The sequence below is a fragment of the Lissotriton vulgaris genome, chromosome 1_1, assembly GCF_964263255.1.
Source record: "Lissotriton vulgaris chromosome 1_1, aLisVul1.2, whole genome shotgun sequence".
NCBI lineage: Eukaryota > Metazoa > Chordata > Amphibia > Caudata > Salamandridae > Lissotriton > Lissotriton vulgaris.
In genome coordinates, this window is record NC_141685.1 from 889,965,463 (window position 1) to 889,989,115 (window position 23,653).

A 23,653-nucleotide genomic window follows, 5' to 3' on the forward strand; every position below is an offset into this window, starting at 1 on the left:
CTGAACTATGGAGCTGTTTAATATCCATTCTTGATTTTCTTGCATGATTCTGCTGAAAGTTTCTGCTTAAGGATTGTAGATTCCCTTTAGATGGATTGCTGTAATCACCAGATTGCAAATGCTACTTACCAGTATGCATCTGTTCTTGGCATGTAGGGCTGCTGATATTCATATCTGTGCATAGTCCGCCACCTAGTGTTGGGTCCGGATGATTGCACATTGTTGTCCTGGAAGAGTCTTCGAAGTATCACGAGATAGGTGGCTCCTCCCCTGGACTACAGTGCGCATGGGCATCGCCTCCATCCCCAGATTGTTTTTAGCCATTGGCAGAGATGGAGTGAAGAAAGTGAGTGATGACCATGCTATGAGCATATGTGTATATGAATGAATACTGCAGCTGCTACAGGCGCCGGGGAGGAGGGTGGGCGATATGAATATCAGCAGCCCTACATGCCAAGAACAGATGCATACTGGTAAGTAGCATTTGCAGTTCGAGGCATGTGGGCTGCTGAATTCATATCTGTGCATAGAATACATAGCAGTCCCTCCATTAACAGCGGCCGCCCGTGCCAGCTGCAGCAGTTTGAAAAAGCGTTTTTAGAACAGCCTGACCAACAGCTGCCTGCTGTCTGGAATGCACGTCTACACAGTAGTGCTTAGTGAAGGTATGTGTGGTAGACCATGTGGCTGCTCTACAGATGTCTTCCAAGGGAATGTTACCTAGGAAGGCCATAGAGGCCCCCAACTTCCTAGTGGAGTGGGCCCTTGGTGGGATAGTAAGAGTGCGCTTAGCTTTAGCATAACAGATCTGAATGCACTTTACTATCCATCTAGCAATCCCCGCTTTGGAGATTGCATTTCCCTTGTGTTGTGTGGCAAAAGCAACAAAGAGTTGTTTGGTTTTGCGGAAATCTTTTGTCCTGTCCACATAGTACATCAAGGCCCTTTTCACATCAAGAGTGTGGAGCATGCGCTCCGCCAGCGTCTCTGGGTTTTGGAAAAACACTGGCAATTCAATTGTCTGGTTCATGTGGAACTGTGAGACTACTTTGGGTAAGAATTTAGGGTTAGTGCGGAGCACCACCCTGTTAGCATGTATTTGGAAGAAAGGTTCTTGGATGGTGAGCGCCTGCAGCTCGCTCACCCTCCGCAGCGATGTAATTGCTACTAGGAACGCAACCTTCCAAGTCAAGAACTGGAGCTCACAAGAGTGCAGTGGCTCAAAGGGAGGACCCATCAGCCTTGTAAGAACCACATTGAGGTTCCATTCTGGAGCTGGTGGGGTCCTTGGTGGAATGACCCTTTTGAGTCCTTCCAGAAAGGCCTTGATAGCAGGGACCTTAAAGAGTGACAGGTGCTGCCTATTCTGGAGGTATGCTGCCATGGCAGACAGGTGAATGCGGATGGAAGAGTACGCTAGATTACATCGATACAGGTGAAAGAGGTAACATATGATGTTCTGAATGGAAGCATCTAGCGGGTCAATGCTGTGGTTCGCACAGTAGATGACAAACCTCTTCCATTTAGCCGCATAACAAGCTCTCGTAGTGGGCTTCCTTGCCTCCCGAATGATGTCCATACAATCGGGGGGAAGATTGAGGTAGCCAAACTCTAGGACTTCAGGAGCCAGATCGCCAGGTTGAGCTGTTGCGGATCTGGGTGCTGAATGTCGCCATGGCTCTGCGTCAGAAGGCTGGGAGTGAGATGAAGCCTCTGATGCGGTACCACGGAGAGTTCCAGAAACGTGGTGTACCATGGTTGGCGAGCCCACGTCGGAGCAACCAGGATGAGCGTCATCGAGTGTTGCCTGAGCTTGCGTGCCACCAGCGGTATCAGAGGCGCTGGTGGAAAAGCGTACGCAAATCTGCCTGACCAGTTCATCCACATCGCATTGCCCTGTGATTGGGGGTGTGGGAACCTGGCGGCGAAGCTTTGGCATTTTGCGTTCTCCTTTGTGGCGAACAGGTCTATCTCTGGATGACCCCACCTTTGGAAGTACGGTTGGAGTACTGATGGATGTATCTCCCACTCGTGCATCTGATGGCTGTGCCTGCTGAGCAGATCTGCCATTTGATTGTCCTTGCCCGGGAGAGGCTCTGCCATGAGGAAGATGTTCCTCTGAATGGCCCACTTCCACATGCTCTGAGCCAGGTGAGACAGCTGTGGAGAGTGTGTACCTCCCTGCTTCTGGATGTAGTACATGGCCGTCATGTTGTCCGTCCGGATCAACACGACCTTGTTGCACAGATGTACCTTGAACGCCTTTAGGGCCATGAAGATTGCCATCAGTTCCAACACATTGATGTGCATCTTCCTTTGCTGAAGTGTCCACAGTCCCTGCACAGTGTAGTGGAGTACATGCGCTCCCCATCCCTGGAGAGAGGCGTCCGTCGTCAGGATGATCTGTGGGACAGGCTCCTGGAATGGTCGGCCCTTGCAAAGGTTTTGTGGATTCCACCAATGCAGAGAGTTGTATGCCCGACCGCTCACCAACACTAGGTCTGTCAGTCGCCCATGAGCCTGAGTCCACTGACGTGCAAGGCACTCCTGAAGCGGACGCATATGTAGTCTCGCGTGCGGGACAATGGAGATGCAGGAGGCCATCATGCCTATCAACTGCATGAACACCCTCGCTGGAAGCGAGTGTTGGGGTCTGAATCGTTGGATCAGCGCCTGGATACTGGCGATTCTCACTGAATTTGGCTGCGCAGTGGCTGCCAGAGTGTTGATAGTCGCGCCCAGATACTGTCGCACGTGGGCGGGCTGGAGATGGGACTTTGGGTAGTTCAGAGAGAATCCCAGATCGTGCAGGAGGTGAATGGTGCGTGACACGTGGTCTACGCACTGCTGTTCCGTCTTTGCCTGAATAAGCCAATCGTCCAGGTATGGAAAGACATGGACGTGCTGGCGACGGAGATGCGCCGCCACCGTCGCTAGGCATTTTGTAAACACTCTTGGTGCCGTGGTGACCCCGAACGGCAGGACCCTGAACTGGTAGTGCTGGTCTAAAATCTTGAATCTGAGAAACCTTCTGTGGGAAGGATGCAGGGGAATATGAAAATAGGCATCCTTCAGATCCAGCGTTGCTAGGAAGTCCCCCTGTTGAAGCAGGGGAAGCACCTGCTGCAATGTGAGCATATGGAAGTGCTCCGAGTTGATGTACCAGTTCAGTGGCCTGAGGTCCAGGATCGGCCTGAGTGATCCGTCCTTTTTGGGGATTAGGAAATACAGGGAGTAAACCCCCGTTCCCCGTTCTTGCAATGGAACGAGCTCTATTGCCCCTTTTTGCAGCATGACCAGAACTTCTTGCTGCAACAAGGTCAAGTGCTCGTCGGACATAGCACGGCTTCTTGGCGGTATGTCTGGTGGAATAGACGTAAGTTCTAGACAGTACCCGTACTGGATAAGAGACCTCACCCACCTGTCCGTGGTGATGGATCTCCACGCCGGCAGGAACTGTTGGAGTCTCCCCCCGACAGGTGTCGTGTGATCGGGGGGAAGTGACAAGACGTCACTGCTTGTTGGTGGTGGTGGACCTGGATGCATTGTTTCCACGTCCCCTGCCTTTGATATTGTTGCCTCTGTAGCCACCCCTGCCCTTGTTGTTGTTATACGAGGACTGGGAGCCACCCTTGTAGTATTGCGTGGATTGGGATGCCTGGCCCCTTGAGGTGCCTCTTGAGTTGGAGCGGCGAAAAGAACCACCCCGAAACTGCTGGCTTTGTAAAGCTCCCATAGATTTGGCAGTTTCAGTATCCTTTTTCATTTTTTCTAGGGAGGCATCCACCTCTGGGCCGAACAGATGGTCAGGATTCACTGTCTGCCCCAATATTGTGGTCTGTATGTCGGGTTTGAACCCTGAAATACGAAGCCAGGCATGACGTCTAAGTAAAACACTTGTATTGATGGCCCTTGAGGCAGTGTCAGCCACATCTAGGGCACACTTGATGGACGCATTCGTAATGAGTTTACCCTCCTGAATGAGCATCTCCCCCGCCTCCTTATACTGGTCAGGCAAGTGTTGAAGGATGGCCTCTAATGTGTCATAATGGGCCCTATCATAACGTGCGAGCAGGGCTTGAGTGTTAGAGATCCTCCAGATGTTTGCTGCCTGTGCAGCAATGCGTTTGCCTGATGCCTCAAAGATTTTGGACTCTTTGTCAGGGGGAGGAGCGTCACCAGTCGTTTGCGAATTTGCCCTTTTTCGAGCGTTGGAAACCACCAGGGAGTCCAATGGCAAGTGTCCCTTAATATAAGTGGGATCCGTGGGCGCCGCTTTATACTTCCTGTCGATGCGAGGATTGACCACCCGCGCCCGGGTGGGCTCCTTGAACACCTCCTGTGCATGCTTCAGCACTCCTTTAAGCATTGGAAGCGTCTTGACTTGCTTTTCGGCGACTGAGAAGGTGTCGACCAAAAAGTCCGCATCCACTGGATCCGAGTGGAGCTCGACGTCATGGTTCGCCGCAGCTCTCTCTATCAGTGCATTGAATGCCGCCGAGTCCTCCGTCGGGGACGTCTTTGCGGCGAAAAGTTGAGTGTCTTGCCCCGACTGCGGGTCGTTTGCGTCGTCGCCTGCTGTCCAGGGCACCTGCTCCTCGTCCGGATCCGAGTACGCAGGATAGGTGTACTCGGCCTCTTCCTCGTCGACGTCAGGCACGGGGGAATGGGCCGGCGAGTGTTCCAGGGCTTGTGGAGACAGTGGTTCCATCAGAGCCGAAGAGTCCGCAGAGTACTTTTTGCTCTTGAGTGGAATCTTAAAAGGTTCCAAGGTCGGCTCCGATGTAATCTTCCTCTTGAGGAGCGACAATTTTCCCGTGTTGGCGTCGATGTGCACCTCACGACGTTCTTCCGCCGCGAGCGGCTGGAGCCGAAGCTTCGACACCACCAAGGCAGCCTTCGGCGACAAGATGTCCTGAGAGTGTCCGCTCTGCTTAGGCGCGAAGGCCTTCGGCGCCGACTTGGGAGGAAGGGTAAAACGAATGGGCGTTTGCCCCTTGGCAGGCTTCGTCGTGGGCCTAGGCCCCGCAGGGTCCTGGCTGGGAACCACAGACTGCTGGATCCGCCGTAAGGATTCTCCCACCTTCTTGGTAAGGGACGCCGAGGGCTCAAACGACTCGAGCGACTCTTCGTCTTCGAGAGCGTGTTCGACGGTAAGCCTCTTCTTCGGCGCCGACGCCCCATGGCCTGGCGCACTGTCGGCGTGACGCTTTTTAGAAGCCGTCTTCGGGTCCGCGACCCCTTTCGGTGCCGACGCCGCCGCGTCGGATGCCTTCACCTTCGGCGCCGACCCAGATGGCTTTGGGTCGGCCACTTTGGCGCGGCTCTTCTGGTCAGCCATTTTGGCGTGGCTCTTCAAGTCGGCCATTTTGGGTTTCGTGGAAGTTGACGCCTCCAGAACCTTTTTCACCAGCGCCACTTTTGGTTTCGGTTTCGCATCCGAGGGTGCGAGACCAGTTGGCTTCACTTTCGGTTTCTTGTGAGAAATGTCCGTGACCGGGCCCGGAGGCGGGGACGTAGGACTGGTCGTTAGATCTTGGGTAAGGCCCGAAGGCGATCCCTCGACCTGGGCCTTATAACGGGGATTAACCCCGGAGTCTTGTTGGGGATGCTCCTCGTCCGAGCTATCACCCATTGCGGGACAAGCCCGGTCGTCGTCCCCTACCTCGTCGGAGACTTCGTCATAGGCCTCATCACCCGCGTCGCCGGTCTCTTCTTCGGACGCGGGGCCGGAGTCCGATTCTTGTACGTCGTCTTCTCCCTCAACCGATTCCTGGAAGATATCATCAGGTGGGGGTGCCGAAGCCGACAATTGAGCCTGGAGCCGATTAGCCCGGCGAATCTTCAAAGTTTTCTTGCTCCTAAATTTGGAACACGCCATGCAAGTGTCCTCACGATGATCCGGTGACAAGCATGTATTGCACACGGGGTGCACGTCAAGGTGAGAATACTTTGAGTGACACAGCGGACACTTTTTGAATGGCGTCCGCTCCATAGCAAGAGTGTAGTGTAGGCCCGTCCGCGTCGAAGCACGTGGAGGGGCAGTAGGAGATCGGAGCTGAGAGTCAGTAAGAAAACCCGAACGCAACAATACCGACGCCCAGCCTAAAGACCTTTTGGTCTCGAGAGAAAGTAGAACAAACTATCGGTCCCGAGAGAGGGAACCGAAACACATCCGAACCCGATGGCGGAAAAAAACAATCTGGGGATGGAGGCGATGCCCATGCGCACTGTAGTCCAGGGGAGGAGCCACCTATCTCGTGATACTTCGAAGACTCTTCCAGGACAACAATGTGCAATCATCCGGACCCAACACTAGGTGGCGGACTATGCACAGATATGAATTCAGCAGCCCACATGCCTCGAACTCCTGGTTATTCGCCATTTCCAGACTATTTGTGCTGCCAGGGACAGAGGTCTGGATCTTGGTCCTTCCTGCTGGTTCGATAATGCATGGTTGTTGTATTGTCCATCTAAGCAAGGAGAGAATTTGTCCTGAAAGATGGAAGAGAAAAGCCTCTCTAGATGTACTGCCCTTAGCTCTAGAAGGTTGATGTGGAAAGATTGTCCCTGTGAGACCTTGACGAAGTGTCTCAAAATTTAATTACATGGATGCAGTAGTAGCCAGTACATCAATATTCAATTTGTTAGCGCCGCTAATAAGTACCTTCCTGGAAGAAGTTGATATCATCCAAAGGAGATATTCATGCTAGAGGAGAATATGTAAAGGTTTACGAATATAGTCCTGAAGTTGTGGTATGATGAGACCATGAGGATCTTGATCTGGATGTAGAATAGCTTCTCCCTCTTGAGTGTGAAAGTCCATGGGATTTTGGGACAATGACAGCAGTGGGATTACAATCTTGCCCTAGACCTCCGGCTGCGAGGTCTGGTGTGACCGGAGCAAAATCTAGGGTGCTTTAGTGTAGGTGCCACTGGACAGGAGATTGTGGTGGGCACAAAAAGAGTGGCTGGTGGCATTGGCAACAGGAGTATAACTGGAATCACTTAATGAGGAAGAGGAGGATGGGTAGGAGGAGAAGATGAATGTAAAGGAGGAGTATATTTCACTGGAGCCTAAGGAGGAGTTAGCAAACCAGGAATGGTCACTGGAGAAGTCAGCCTGTATGACAAATAGGTTCAGGAGTACTGAGTCAGACTCTCATGGTGGTTTGCATGCTTCATCTGTGAACGCCACTCCACTGTCTTGCTTAGAAATGCAAATGCTACTTACCAGTATGCATCTGTTCTTGGCATGTAGGGCTGCTGACATTCATATCTGTGCATAGATTGCCACCTAGTGTTGGGTCCGGATGATTGCACATTGTTGTCCTGGAAGAGTCTTCGAAGTATCACGAGATAGGTGGCTCCTCCCCTGGACTACAGTGCGCATGGGCATCGCCTCCATCCCCAGATTGTTTTTAGCCATTGGCAGAGATGGAGTGAAGAATGTGAGTGATGACCATGCTATGAGCATATGTATGTATATGATAAAAATCTGCAGCTGCTACAGGCGCCGGGGAGGAGGGTGGGCGATATGAATGTCAGCAGCCCTACATGCCAAGAACAGATGCATACTGGTAAGTAGCATTTGCAGTTCGAGGCATGTGGGCTGCTGAATTCATATCTGTGCATAGAATACATAGCAGTCCCTCCATTAACGGCGGCCGCCCGTGCCAGCTGCAGCAGTCTGAAAAAGCGTTTTTAGAACAGCCTGACCAACAGCTGCCTGCTGTTTGGAATGTACGTCTACACAGTAGTGTTTAGTGAAAGTATGTGTGGTAGACCATGTGGCTGCTCTACAGATATCTTCTAAGGGAATGTTACCTAGGAAAGCCATAGAGGCCCCCAACTTCCTGGTGGAGTGGGCCCTCGGTGGGATAGTGAGAGTGCGTTTAGCTTTAGCGTAACAGATCTGGATGCACTTTACTATCCACCTAGCAATCCCCGCTTTGGAGATTGCGTTTCCCTTGTGGTGAGTAGCAAAAGCAACAAAAAGTTGTTTGGTTTTGCGGAAATCTTTCGTCCTGTCTACATAATACATCAAGGCCCTCTTAACATCAAGGGTGTGGAGCATGCGCTCCGCCAGCGTCTCTGGGTTTTGGGAAAAAACCGGCAATTCGATCGTCTGGTTAATGTGGAATTGTGATACCACCTTGGGTAGGAATTTAGGGTTAGTGCGGAGCACCACCCTGTTAGCATGTACCTGGAAGAAAGGTTCTTGGATGGTGAGCGCCTGCAGCTCGCTAACCCTCCTAAGCGATGTAATCGCTACTAAGAACGCAACCTTCCAAGTCAGAAACTGAAGCTCACAAGAGTGCAGTGGCTCAAAGGGAGGACCCATCAGCCGTGTAAGAACCACATTGAGGTTCCATTCTGGAGCTGGTGGGGTCCTTGGTGGAATGACCCTTTTGAGTCCTTCCAGAAAGGCCTTGATAGCAGGGACCTTAAAGAGTGACAAGTGCTGCCTATTCTGGAGGTAAGCTGCCATAGCAGACAGGTGAATACGGATGGAAGAGTACGCTAGATTGCATTGATACAGGTGGAAAAGGTAACAGATGATATTCTGAATGGAAGCATCTAGCGGGTCAATATTGTGGTTAGCACAGTATATGACAAACCTCTTCCATTTAGCCGCATAACAAGCTCTAGTAGTGGGCTTCCTTGCCTCCCGAATGATGTCCATACAATCGGGGGGAAGATTGAGGTAGCCAAACTCTAGGACTTCAGGAGCCAGATCGCCAGGTTGAGCTGTTGCGGATCTGGGTGCTGAATGTCGCCATGGCTCTGCGTCAGAAGGCTGGGAGTGAGATGAAGCCTCTGATGCGGTACCACGGAGAGTTCCAGAAACGTGGTGTACCATGGTTGGCGAGCCCACGTTGGAGCAACCAGGATGAGCGTCATCGAGTGCTGCCTGAGCTTGCGTGCCACCAGCGGTATCAGAGGTGCTGGGGGAAAAGCGTACGCAAATCTGCCTGACCAGTTCATCCACATCGCATTGCCCTGTGATTGCGGTTGTGGGAACCTGGCGGCGAAGCTTTGGCATTTTGCGTTCTCCTTTGTGGCAAATAGGTCTATCTCTGGATGACCCCACCTTTGGAAGTACGGTTGGAGTACTGATGGATGTATCTCCCACTCGTGCATCTGATGGCTGTGCCTGCTGAGCAGATCCGCCATTTGATTGTCCTTGCCCGGGAGATGCTCTGCCATGAGGAAGATGTTCCTCTGAATGGCCCACTTCCACATGCTCTGAGCCAGATGAGACAGCTGTGGAGAGTGTGTGCCTCCCTGCTTCTGGATGTAGTACATGGCCGTCATGTTGTCCGTCCGGATCAACACGACCTTGTTGCACAGATGTACTTTAAACGCCTTTAAGGCCATGAAGATTGCCATCAGTTCCAACACATTGATGTGCATCTTCCTTTGCTGTAGTGTCCATAGTCCCTGCACCGTGTAGTGGAGTACATGCGCTCCCCAACCCTGGAGAGAAGCGTCCGTTGTCAGGACAATCTGTGTGACAGGCTCATGGAATGGTCGGCCTTTGCAAAGGTTTTGTGGATTCCACCAATGCAGAGAGTTGTATGCCCGACCGCTCACCAACACTAGGTCTGTCAGTTGCCCATGAGCCTGAGTCCACTGACGTGCTAGGCACTCCTGAAGCGGACGCATGTGTAGTCTCGCGTGCGGGACAATGGAGAAGCAGGAGGCCATCATGCCTATCAACTGCATGAACACCTTCGCTGGAAGCGAGTGCTGGGGTCTGAATCGTTGGATCAGCGCCTGGATACTGGCGATTCTCACTGAATTTGGCTGCGCAGTGGCTGCCAGAGTGTTGATTGTCGCGCCCAGATACTGTCGCACGTGGGCGGGCTGGAGATGGGACTTGGGGTAGTTCAGAAAGAAACCCAGATCGTGCAGGAGATGAATGGTGCGTGACACATGGTCTACGCACTGTCGTTCCGTCCTTGCCTGAATGAGCCAGTCGTCCAGGTAAGGAAAGACGTGGACGTGTTGGCGACGGAGATGCGCCGCCACAGTCGCTAGGCACTTCGTAAATACCCTTGGTGCCGTGGTGACCCCGAACGGCAGGACCTTGAACTGGTAATGCTGGTCTAAGATCGTGAATCTGAGATACTTTCTGTGGGAAGGATGCAGGGGGATATGAAAAAAGGCATCTTTCAGATCCAGCGTAGCCAGAAAATCCCCTTGCTGAAGCAGGGGAAGCACTTGCTGCAACGTGAGCATATGGAAGTGCTCCGAGAGTATGTACCAGTTTAGGGGCCTGAGGTCCAGGATGGGCCTGAGGGATCCGTCCTTCTTGGGAATCAGGAAATACAGGGAGTAAACCCCTGTTCCCCGCTCTTGCAAAGGAACGAGCACTATTGCCCCTTTTTGCAGCATGACTAGAACTTCCTGCTGCAACAAGGTCAAATGCTCGCCTGACATAGGATGGCTTCTTGGGGGTATGTCCGGCGGAATGGAAGTAAGCTCTAGACAGTACCCGTACTGGATAAGGGACCTCACCCACCTGTCCGTGGTGATGTTCTTCCACGCCGGCAGGAACTGCTGGAGTCTCCCCCCAACCGGTGTTGTATGGTCGGGGGGTAGTGACAAGACGTCACTGCTTGTTGGTGGCGGTGGACCTGGAGCTATTGTTTCCACGTCCCCTGCCCATGACATTATTGCCTCTGTAACCACCTCTACCCTTGTTGTTGTACGGGGTCTGGGTGTTACTTTTGTAATACTGCGTGGATTGGGATGCCTGCCCCCTTGTGGTGCCTCTGGAGTTTGAGCGGCGAAAGGAACCACTCCGAAACTGCTGACTTTGTAAAGCCCCCATTGATTTGGCAGTTTCCGTATCTTTTTTCATTTTTTCCAGGGTGGCATCCACCTCAGGTCCAAACAGGTGGTCAGGATTAACTGTTTGATTCAGTATCGTAGTTTGGATGTCGGGTTTGAACCCCGAAATTCGAAGCCAGGCATGGCGTCTAAGCAACACACTGGTGTTGATAGCCCTGGAGGCTGTGTCTGCCACGTCTAATGCACATTTGATGGATGCATTCGTAATGAGTTTGCCTTCCTGAATCAGCATCTCCCCTGCCTCCTTGTATTGGTCAGGTAAGTGTTGCAGTATGGCCTCTAAGGTGTCATAATGGGCCCTATCATAACGTGCAAGCAGGGCTTGGGTGTTAGAGATTCTCCAGATATTAGCTGCCTGTGCAGCAATCTGCTTGCCAGAGGCCTCGAAGACCTTGGACTCTTTGTCTGGGGGAGGAGCGTCACCAGTAGTCTGAGAGTTCGCCCTCTTCCGAGCGTTGGAAACAACCAAGGAGTCTAATGGCAAGTGTCCCTTGATATAGGTAGGATCGTCGGCGCCGCCTTATATTTCCTGTCGATTCGAGGGTTGACCACACGCGCCCGTGTGGGCTCCCTGAAGACTTCCGTTGCATGTTTAAGCACACCTTTGAGCATCGGCAGCGTTTTGACTGTCTTCTCAGCCACAGAGAAGGTGTCGAATAAGAAGTCCACATCCACGGGGTCCGAGTGCAGCTCGACGTCGTGGTTAGCCGCAGCTCGCTCGATCAGAGCATTAAAGGCTGCCGAGTCCTCCGTCGGGGACGTCTTGGCCGCAAAGAGTTGCGTGTCCTGACCCGATTGCGGGTCCTCCGTGTCGCCTCCGGCGGACCAAGGGGCACGCTCCTCCTCCGGATCCGAGTACGCCGGATAGGTGTACTCGGCATCGTCTTCGTCCACATCGCCTGCGGGGGAATGCGTTGGCGAGAGTCCCAGGGCTTGTGGGGACACGGGTTCCACCAGATTCGAAGAGTCCCTTTTGTTTTTGAGAGGGATCTTGAAATGTTCCAACGCCGGCTCCGTCGTGATCTTCCTCTTGAGGAGAGACAGTTTTCCGGTGTTGGCGTCGATGAGTACCTCACGACGTTCTTCCTCAGCAAGCGGCTGGAGCCGAAGCTTCGACGCCACCAAGGTAGCTTTCGGCGTCAGTACCTCCTTCGAGTGTCCGCCCTGTGTCGACGCGAAGACCTTCGGCGCCGTCTTGGGTGGTAGGGTGAAACGAATAGGCGTTTGCCCCTTCGCAGGCTTAGGCGGGAGCTTAGGCGCCACAGCGTCCTGAGCGGGAACCACACTGTCCTTTCGGATCCGCTGCAGGGATTCCGCTACCTTCATCGTTAAGGCCGGAGAGGGCTTGACCGGTCCGAGCGACCCCCCGTCGTCGAGAGCCTGATCGCCGGCAGCCACCTTCTTCGGAGCCGACGCCCCATGGCCATGAGCGTCGTCGCCCTGCCGCTTCCTCGGAGCCTTTTTCGGGTCCGCGACCCCTTTCGAAGCCGACGCAGACGCGTCGGACGATTTCGCCTTCGGCACCGACCCCGAGGGCTTCGGGTCGGCCATTTTGGCGTGGCTCTTAGAGTCGGCCATTTTGACTTTCTTGGAAGTTGACACCTCCAGAACCTTCTTGACCATCTCAACTTTCGCTTTCGGTTTCGCATCCGAGGGTGCGGGACCAGTCGGCTTCACTTTCGTTTTCTTCGAAGTAAGCGATGGTTCACAAATGTCCGTGACCGGGCCCAAAGGCGGGGACGTAGGACTCATAGTCAGATCTTGGGTAAGGCCCGAAGGCGATCCCTCGACCTGGGCCGTATGAAGGGGACTAACCCCTGAGTCTGTTTGGGGATGCTCCTCCTCCGAGCTATCTCCCATCGTGGTAAAAGTCTGATCGTCGTCCCCTACCTCGTCGGTGACTTCGGCAAAGCTCTCCTCACCCGCGTCGTAGGTCTCCCCTTCGGATGCGGGATTAGAGTCCGAACCTTGCACGTCGTCTTCGTCCTCGACAGATTCTTGAAAAATGTCATCTGGTGGGGGCGCCGCAGCTGATAACTTAGCCTGGAGCCTATGGGCTCGACGAATCTTTAAAGTCTTCTTGCTCCGGAACTTCGAGCACGCCATGCAGGCGTCTTCGCGGTGATCCGGTGACAAGCAGGTATTGCACACCGGGTGCACATCGAGGTGTGAGTATTTAGAGTTACACACCGGGCACTTCTTAAACGGAGTCCGCTCCATAGCAAGAGTGTAGTGTAGGCCCGTCCGATCCGAAAGCACGTGGAAGGGCAGCAAGAGATCGGGGCTGAGAGTCAGAAAGAAACCCGAACGCAACTATACCGACGCCCAGCCTAAAGACCTTTTGGTCTCGAGTAGAAGTTGAACAACTATCGGTTCCGACAGAGGGAACCGAAACACATCCGAACCCAATGGCGGAAAAAAACAATCTGGGGATGGAGGCGATGCCCATGCGCACTGTAGTCCAGGGGAGGAGCCACCTATCTCGTGATACTTCGAAGACTCTTCCAGGACAACAATGTGCAATCATCCGGACCCAACACTAGGTGGCGATCTATGCACAGATATGAATTCAGCAGCCCACATGCCTCGAACAGTTGTATGATGTCTCAACGTGTAAGTTATTGATGTTGCATGGTGTCTCGACATCAACTTACCTCAACGGTGGCTCCTCCTCAATGTCATATGTGTTATCAACGTCCAACAGGCTCCTGATGGCAAGAAAATAGGTGCTGTATCTGATCTTGACGTTGTTGTCCTCAATGTCAAATGGGTACATCATTTATTTTTCACCAAATTTATCCTTTAAGTAGAGGGAACATTTTCTCCTCGCCCTTCAGAAATCTCACAAGCCACGGATCTTTGCCTTCTGCGGTGCACCATTTGACCATGGCAACTTAGTCTCTCTCCCTCAGACTGCACCTAGAAAAGGTCATGCAGTGGGGACATGTCTTGAGGTCATGAGAGTCAGGCGAAAATTAGAATCAGGTCCTGTGAGGGGCTGTTTTGCCATTTTTCTGCCACATTCTGGGCAGTTCGCAAAAAGAAATCGCATTCTGCAAATAATCAGATTCATTTCTCGTCAGAAAAAAATCTAAAAATACACTACACCTTAAAGGACGTAGAGGGAATCACTTTAGAAAACAACAGTTGAAAACATTTTAGAGAAAGAAAGCCTTAAAAGGCAGAGCTCTGCTCCAGGATCCTGTCAGCAGGAGCTAGATAAAAGAACTGAGTAAACAACCACCTGCGGGGCATGATGGACAGTCAAGCTCAAGGTGCCCTGAACGCGTTGTCTCCTGTTCTCATTGTTTTCAATGCTGCAGCCTGTACAGCTACATGCCATATATTTCCATTGACTTACTTTAAAAAGAAGTTAAGAGTTTGTGAAGGAGGTTTTTAAAAGGTCACTTTTTAATTTTTTCTAGTGGCTTAAATCTTTTTTCTCAAAATATTAAAATTATTAGAATTGGCAATGTAGCCTGCACAATTTAACACTTATGTCACATGTGCCTCCTGGGCGTTCCGAAGTAAGGCAAAGTAAATGTGACTTTGAAAGAAGAACAGGGGGGTCCTCACACGTGGGTGGTACTATTCAGTGCTTATAATAATCAATGCACATCCCCTGAGAGATAAGAGGATGTTGCCTAGGAAGTGGCAGCCTTTTTGCTTATGAAGTGGGCTATAGGGGTTATGATCTGAGAAAGTGCCCTCTTTCTGCATGGTATGCCCCCACTTTTTGCTCATGTTCTTTGACTGAGTGTGCCCTGGGCTCCTGCTAATCAGGTCCCAGGGCCTATGCGCCTTCCCTAAAATTGCTTGAAGCCTAAACCCAATTGGAATCTCTAGCCACATGTCAGCCCCTGGTAAATGGTACCACAGGTACCCAGGGTACTGTGACCAGAGAAGGCCTCTAAGGGCTGCAGCTCTTATTGTGCCGCCCTTAAAGGTCCTGTACCCTGACACTCACACACTGCCTTTGCAGGCTGCGTGTCTTGTTGCAGAACAAAGTGAAGAGTCGACATGGCACACATCCCTGTGTGAAAAAACAAAGAGTAACTGTGGGTCTAAGCCAACTACCGGTCAATCAGTGTCTAACATACAACTCAATACTAATTATAACTATAAATCAAAAAGTGTGATTCAAGCACGACAAGGTACTTCCAAGCTGTGAAAGTACCCATCAGTTATCGTCCGGTACCGCCCTTATCTGGGCCTCCTCACACCAAGGAGAGTATTCCTGCAGCCACTTGGTATCTTTAAAGTGGATGCCCCAGTGTGTTGAGGGTATGTAGAAGGTGACCGCGTTCTGATAACTGAAAAGCTGTGCGTAAAAGAAGTGAGTGAATGTGTAAGCGAAGTGAGATGTATAAAATTGGAGAGCAGGGAGGAAAATAAATTTATTAGGTACCTCTCATGCTTCCAATAGTTAAAACCAGTGCGGGAACATACTAGGTTAAACAAACAGCTACTATTTAGATAATGTAGGTCATCGGTTTTTACACATCCCTGTGTGCCATGCCCACAAACCACTGCACTGGCATACATCAGTCACCCCTCTAGCTGTGTGCCCTATGCCAGTGGTGAGGGTACAGGTGCATGAGCCCTGTACCCCTACAGTGCCCAAGTCCATTCCTCGGCACTGTAAGTGCAGTGCTGCCATTAAGCGTATGGTGCTGGGAGTTTGACATTACAAACACCATAATAGCTACACTGAAAACTGGGAAGTTTGTTATCAAACTTCTCAGCACATTAAACCCACACTGATGTTAGAGTGGGATTTATTGTAAAATGCACCACAGAGGGCATCTTATAGATGACCCCCGGAAACTCGACCAACTTCTAGTGACCTGACTGTGTGGCTGCTTAGGCTGCCACCAACAGACATGTTTCTGGATCCCTAGGTCTAGAGCCTGCTGCTCTCGGGGTCCTGAAACAATGCACATCCTGGGACTAGGTAACAAGCCTCCTCCCTCAGGATGGGCAGGGTTTACGAAGGGGAAGCTTTAAAGGCATGTCGCCTTCAAGAGCCTCCAGGAACATTTGCTGCTTTCAGCAACTGGTCCACGCTGGTTCTAGCCCCCACTTCGGGCAGGAGACCCAGCGGAAAAACAAGTGAGGGAAAGAGGTGTACCCACCTCTGCCAACTCCAACCCTCAGGTGGGGGAGGCGAGGTGAAGCACAACTCTGAGTCCTCACCACCTTGAGGATGGGGTGACCCAACCAACCAGGGACAAGCTCCTACCCCCTCCCATGGAAGGGTAGCACGAAAGGGGGGTACCCACCCCAGGGAAGGGACCCATTGGTCCATGCCTTTTACCTACCTGTAACACTCCTTAATATAGTATTTAGGGGGCACCCTCAACCTTGCTTCCTCATATCCAGAAACGACAAGAAGAAAAAAAGAAGGACCGAACAGCCGTGCAGTCAGCTAACAAGAGGAAGACGCCCACTGACTTGGCCCCTGCCCTACAGGCCTGTCTCCAGGCCAGCCAGCTACCTCAAAAACCCTGGAGGACCTGCCTGCCTTCACTTCCAAAGAATGCTTCTCCTGTGAACACCGGATTTGTTAAACTGCAACCTCTGGCAGCAGCCAGAGACCGCAAATCTAGCCCACTCTGCACCCGCTGAACCTGGCCCGAGCTCGAGTGGAAAAACACCACAAGGAGGTCACCCCGGCGATCCTGACCCGAATCTGGCGACACCTGACCTGCCTCAAGCCTCCAGCCGAAGCTTGCAGTCTAAGTCCAGAAGGCCCCCCTCATCGCGACCAGGAGCTGGTAAGAAGATTCGACCTCAAAAGGCACCTCTGCACCCGACGCCCCGTGGTCTTGTGTGCCCAAACCGACGGTGCCTAACCAACCCTTCCTTAACTTCCCAACTTACCTCTCCAAGTGGTTGCCGCACCCAGAAGTCCTTCGTCTCCCAGCCTACAGTGCTTTTGCTAACGGGAGGTTCTCCTTTGAAAACAGCAGGGAGCCCGTAGTCAAAACAGCACTCTGCACCAGGCCGCCCCAGTGCCGCTAAGGGTGCACCTTTTGTACTACTTTGTTTCCCCATTTGCCCTGACCTTAACCCTAGGAGCTTTGCTCCCACAACCCAGAGGCCTGCTTGCCAGCAGTCACCAACCGGAGGCCCCCTATCCCCCCCATTGGATAACATTGGGCCTCAACACTGCAACCGGCCGCCCTAGAGCTGCTGAGGGTGTAACAAGAGTGCATCACTGACCCCAGAGTCTAACTCCAGAACCTTAACTCCCACAGGTAATTACTTAACTGTAAACCGATAACCTGTTTTTCCCTCCATAGGATAACATTGACAATTTTCTTCCAAAAGTTTTCAAGTGTGGAGTTTTGAAATCTAAATATATTCTTTAAAAATAGCACAAATAACCAAAACGTATTTACTTACCTGTTTGCAGGAAATGTCCCAGTGCTGAATCTAGGTATCCAGCACGGAGTTAGAAAAGTAACGTAAAAAGTAACTTACCTTTAATTTAATGAAAAAGCCTATTTGTTTCAATGTACTGTATTTGCTAAGTGTTGCAACCTACTGCATCCCCGGTAAGTCAAACAAAGTACAAGTTCTATTGCATTTTCAAACTGTTCTAAAATCAGCTACTTCTTACTGTAAAGTATTTAATGCTTACCTGTGCCAGGCCCGATTGGTTTTAAAAATAAACAACAGTATATTTTGTATACAAAATCAGGAGTTCAGTTCCTGAGTGTGTACATCAAATGCTTAACACTGTCCTCTGATACTGCCCAACTGCTCGACCACTTAACCACAAATAGAGAGTAGGGGCACGAACAACCATATACTCTGAAAGTGGAATGCGAAATACTAGCAGGTAAGTAACAAGATCCAGAGGCTTCAGGATCGCTAGGACTACACTACTAAACTCTAAGGTTAGGAGCAGGAGGCCTAGGGAGATCGGGTGCAGAGTGTGCACTCACGTGGGATGCAGGATAAAGTCTATGGAGGCTAGTATTTCTAAAGTTACTGTTTTCGGACGAATCCGACTAGGTAGACTTAAAACGAAAAAGGATCTGGACACTTGGATAGTGAACCTGCGTTGGAGCACCGAAATGTTCGGGTTACCTAGCCCAGGGGCCGCGGCTGCATAGAGTTCAAAAGACGTCGGGAATCCTCGTTGTAGTCTATGGAGCCTGAAAGAAGAAGTTGCTGGCAGGCGACCAGTGAGGATTTTCGGTGTGATCCAAGCCTTGATCGGTGATGGAGACGACCTGAAAGCAGAGGGGACTCAGTTCTTAATCACTAGCCTGCGATTGTGTGGGCACCAGGATGGCACCGGATGAAGTCACCTCGACCAGGTGAGTGGGCGACGCTGGACTCTGCATTCACACAGGCTAGGAGGCGTTGTCGGCGACCAGGCTGGAGGTGCGAGCTGTCCCACGAAGGTGTCTGCTGTCAGCGATGCTGGACCCAAGCTGGGGCCAACAAACCTTGGCAAAGGCAAGCCCACGCGGTGGAGTCAAGATGGCGTCTGGAGTGGACCAGGAGGGTCCGGGGTGCTTCTCTTTTGGAAGGGAGCAAGGGCCAGTCTGGAGCAACCAGACCAGCGATGTAATCGTCGTGGTACGTCGTCAGGAGGGCCACTAGCCAGCAGGCAAGTGACCGGACAACGCGGTGAGCAGCAAAGAGCAGAAGGGCCCCACGCAGATCTCGTGGATGCTGGGGGGCTGGACTTCGGTGCTGGAGCTGCTCAGGGTTGGGGCTTCTCAAACCCCAGTGCACTCACTCGAGGATCCCTCGGCGGTCGTGCTGGTTAAGCGTCGTGCAGGTTTAGAAGATGGCTGGTCCCTCAGGTCTCGTCACACCCACGAATCTCAGCTGGGCTGATGATGCAGGTAGAGGTCAGAGATGCCAGGGAATCCGGGTCTCGTCGAGCTGGTCAATCTTGATCCGGAGGATGGACGTGCAGCAAACCGCGATGCTTAGGTGGTGCCTGTGGGTGCAGGGTGGCTACTCCTTAGCCACAAGGGAGAGTCCTCAAAGAAAGTCAAGAGTTCCTTTCGTAGAAAGTCGTTCAAGATTCAGGATGATCTAATTTGGGAAGGGGGCCCGCTCCTACCTTTATCCTAAGAAAAGGGGCTGGCACGCGACTAGGTCCTGCCCATGGGTGGGACCAGGAAGGGGGTGGTTACACCCCTCTCCCTTGTCCGGACTTTCCCCAGCTCAGGGGCTGATGTGCCCCTGGAACTGGTTTGAGCTGGCATATGCACAGTGAGCACCGGGGTGCCACTTGCAGTCACCTTCCTCTCAGCCCTGCCTACCTGGGATACACAAAACCCTGTCTGGGATGGTGCTAGCACCGCCCCTGACAGGAAACCCTTTGTCCAATCTCTCCTCGCTGGAAGGACTCCCAGCAGCAGGAGGTCAGACTTGTGTCTGTGGTGGCAGCATCCATTTTGTGATGCTGAGGCTCGAGTTAACTTTAACCGGGGTTCACAGTTACATACATGTCGTGTCCCTCTAGAAGGGTGGTATGCTAACCCCGTCGCCAGAATTGGCGAGGGGTTAGTATACCAATTCGTATGACACCTTACTCGACATGTTTTGATAAAGCGATACCAAAGTTGGCAAATAACCGCGAGGATTATAATGCACTTAAGAGTATATGGTACGCGTTATCATGGAACAGCTATTAGGACTTGGTTCCGCAAGCTGCAGACGGGCTCAGCTCATGCCAGAGCACTATCTCACATAATTCCAAGCACTCTGCCTTCAGGATTGCTAAGGCCTGCCATAGGAGTGACTGATAGGAATACATGTGTCCATTTTAGGGTTAGATATAGGGATACTATATCTAAAGCAAAGGGTGTTTACACCACCTTGCCCCAGCTGTCGTGCAGCCAGTTGTGTCAGATTTGAATGGCCAGCCAGGGGTGGCATAATACATGCTGCAGCCCCTGGTAGGCCCTGGGTACACCTATGCCCTGGATACCTAAGGTATGCTGTACAGGGACTGATAAGGTGGCCCAGTACCAATTGGTAAATGCACCTAAGGTACATGTGTGTCAATTTAGGGAGAGAACAGCTAGGCTGTGGGTCTGATTAGCAGGCCCACAGCCAGGGAAAGTCGTAAACCAGTGAAGCAAAAAGCAAAAATCGGGGGTGACCATAGGATTGCAGACCCCACTCTCCTACAATGGTCATATCCAACTTTAGCCTCTGCCTACCTCTGGGTTCACCTGGACTCTATACACACTATAACTCATTTTGGTGTAGTATATATAGAGGCATTTTCCTACATATGGAGAGTGTACACTTGGCTTTAGAATAGCAAGTCTGGATGTCCTTGACAATCCATCTCACAATGCCTGGTTTACAGGTGGGGCGGCCTCTATGGGGTTTGGCAAAGGGCATAAAAAGTTGATTGGACTTATGTACATGCTTAGTTCTATCAATATGGTACATGATCTCCCTCTTTGTATCTAGGGTGGAAAGGGCCCTTTCCGCTACAGTCTCTAGGTGCAGGAAGAAGACAGCCAGCTAACTGGTCTGGTTCATGTGAAAGGGTGACAAAACCTTTGGCAGGAACATGGGGTTGATCTGAAGGACTATCCTATCATTGTGAACCTGGATGAATGTTTCTGGTATTGTAAAATAATGGAGCTCACCAGTGCGCCAGAGGGAGGCAATTGTCACTAAGAAAGCCACGTTCCAAGACAAGAACAGTAGGTAGCATGACTGTACGGGCGTAATGTCGAGCCACTTATGTTCTGCATGGGGCGAGGGGGCTCTACAGGAGGTGTTATCCTTTTAAGGAACTTCCTTAAGGTTTTACGGATTGGGACCATGAAAAGTTCAGAATTTTATTTGCTCTGTAAAAAAGCTGTAACTGCAGTAAGTTATAGCGTACACAAGTGTAGGCAGGGCCTCAATTGTATAAGTGTAGGAAGTAGCACACACTCCAGTGCACAGAGACCTTAAAGGGATCAGACCGTTTGGAGATCTAGTGCACAAATCCTTCATTTAACTATACAACAGGCATGCCTTTCACAGGATAATCCTGCATTCCTCTGGACTTTTGAGGAAGCCAAACTCCAAGAACTCAGCTGCCAGATCACAAGTTCAGCTCCCTCAGACCTGGGTGTCTGAGTGGGCCCTGATGCTGAATGAGAAGGTCCAGCCTTAGAAGTAGACTCTCATGGGGACTGTCTGACATCTCCAAGAGCAGTGAATAACAGGGCTATCTTGACCAGGTGGACTAGAAGGATGGTCATGGGCACCTGCCTCATCTTCCCTGCCTCATCTTCCTTACTGCTCCTCTGTGGATCCCAAACACATATTGTGCTGGGGTGTGAAAGTTTTTGACAGCCAATAAAAGTAATGCTACCATATTCATCATATACATCCTCACTAAGAGCTTTACAGAGTAGTGGTGGTAATATATAAGACCACCTTGACAACTAATATACAATTAGAACATTCTGCTGTCTCCTGTGCTTACTCCTCTGTTGAATTAGCTTCCAATCTGGCATCGACCTTGCTGGGGTAGCAACAGTGAGGGCCTGAGAGGATGGCGTTGGTGCAATGCGCTGAAGGGCTTGGCTGGGAGCAGCTTGCAGTGGAGGTGGTTGGGTTAGTAGTGGTGGTGGCGGTGCTGCAAAAGTAAAAGCTTTACATTAAAACAGTGAGCTGAATACGAAGTGAAACCACACCAATCAAACAGAAAATAAATGCAAAAGATTCTTACAGGACTACTACATTGTTATTTTGCCAAGTCTAGGGTATAACAAGATTGCCTGAAACTGCCCCTTTCACTGGCATTCTCTCAAGCAAACCTCCAATCATAAGCCAGGTATAACTTGTTTCCATTACAGCAGAAGTAAGGTGTAGCAAACAAGACTGCTTGGTAAGGTAGTACCAAAGACTAAAACTAATGTCAACAGATAAAACAAGTCCAATCTCTTCACCTCTTTTTCTGATGCCCTACATTGTCCCAGGTCCCACAACAAGGGTGTAAATACAAACTTCATTGATTGACAATGTAACTCAGGGCAATCTAGAGAAATCATGAGAACTAGGAACAGGAAAATCCCATCAAAGAGGTCATTGCACACAGTACATTGTACAAAAAAAAAAAAAGAAAGGGACTAGTTGAAGTTCACATACCTGCGGTTGTGGGGGTATGAAAAGCTGGTACAGATGTATCCCCAGTTCGCCTTGTGTCCAGCATCTGCCGAACAGTCCCAACATTTCTGTGGAATAAATGTTCCAGGTTAGCTTCACGTGGACACCAAGCCAGTGTTATAGCTGCTGTCAGGGGGGGGAATAAGGTGAATAAAGCCAGCCTCTGGGACAAATGTATTCAGCATCACTTCCAACAGTAAAGATTGACTTGCTATGAGCCAACAACTACATATACTTTCATTTGAAAGAAAACATCTTGTGGGAAAACTCTTCCAGCTAGCAATAGTTACCATTTTACCTCAGGGTAGTCTGCAGTCTAAAAGAAAAATGGATGGTCTTACCAAGAGGTAACCAGTTAAGAAAGTGTGATAATTTGAGCCCCGCCCCCCCAAACCAAATCGCTCTCTCACCGTTGTACAAGGGTGATTGCTCCATCACCTATGCCTTTGCTCGGAGACCCAGGCGGTGCTGGCTGCACTGCTTGCATCTGAAAAACAGCAAGTTATAATTGGTAAGTCTACCATTACTAGATTGACAACATCTTCAGGTTACTCTCAACCTCTCTGCACCTGGTTCTAACTCCAAGATTACCTTTAAAGTTCCCAAACCTTCCATTGTTTTTGAGACACTCCAACTATACACAGACCTGTACTGCACCAAATTCTGCCTACCACATGCACATCCAATTTTACCCCCTCCCCTCTGTGGCCTATTGACACCTCTTACACACCCACAAATACTCTGATACTCCCAAGCCCAGAAACATTCTCAGAGTAACTGTTTCACTACCACCTCGCTAAAAAAAACACAAGCCAATACGACCTTAAAACATCCACTGCGTTTTTCCCAGTGCTTTGAATGAAGAGCAGTTTGTACTCAGTTAAGCCTTATATAGTGTCAAGCACACCAGATGAAGCCATCAGGCAGCGGACTAACTTCAAGCACAGGAAACACAATGGGTAATAGGTGTAATATGTACAGGAGAACATTTCTCCTTCATTCAATACATTCCCAACTGCAGATGACCATCGTGTAAAATTAATATAGTGACAGGTCAGCCCTATGGCAAAGGCAATACTGTATCATGTGATTGGTTATCAGTCCCTTTGTACGGTGAAGAAATGAGACAACTAATTTGTCAGATACTATGATATAACCAAGTTTGTTTCAGTCGCAGAAAGTCATCTTTGCTAAAAAAACGAACAACAAAATATAAGCCGTAGTTGCCAGCTACACCTCAAGCTCAATACCCATAAGCTCTTAACAGTAGGAGTATCTTTGTATTGCATTGACCACTTCCCCCTACCTCCTGGCGCTTTTTCAAGTCTTCTCTGGCTGCTCCAAATCGCCTCGATAACCTGGCAATTTTTGCCTGAAACAAAAGTGCAAAATCAAACAGAATAACTAAGAAACTAATATAACAGGTACGGCACATCAGCTGTTTAAGAGCTCAATCCAAGGTATGGATATTTCCTGTAATTATGCTGCAAGAAGCAGGTATCAACTTTTGTTTAAGCCTTTAAATATTGGCATAGAGCCTACAACAACTTTATACATTCAATAGCTGAAACTGAGACAATGGTGGAATACTGTTCAAGATAATCTTTGTATTTAAGAAGAAATACATTGATTACAC

At 50.6% G+C, this 23,653-nt stretch overlaps 1 protein-coding gene across 10 annotated transcripts in view; it reads right to left on the minus strand.

Moving 5' to 3' along the window:
* Positions 1-23,653, minus strand: part of ATF7IP (activating transcription factor 7 interacting protein) — a 673,891-nt gene that overhangs the window by 347,094 nt on the left and 303,144 nt on the right. For all 10 annotated transcript variants that reach the window (XM_086958904.1, XM_086958898.1, XM_086958874.1 and 7 more), the window contains 4 exons: positions 23,324-23,389; positions 22,428-22,504; positions 22,000-22,085; positions 21,335-21,487 (listed from right to left, as the gene is read on the minus strand). In XM_086958904.1, coding sequence (XP_086815030.1) covers positions 21,335-21,487; positions 22,000-22,085; positions 22,428-22,504; positions 23,324-23,389 — 382 coding nt within the window. The remainder of the gene's footprint in view (positions 1-21,334; positions 21,488-21,999; positions 22,086-22,427; positions 22,505-23,323; positions 23,390-23,653) is intronic.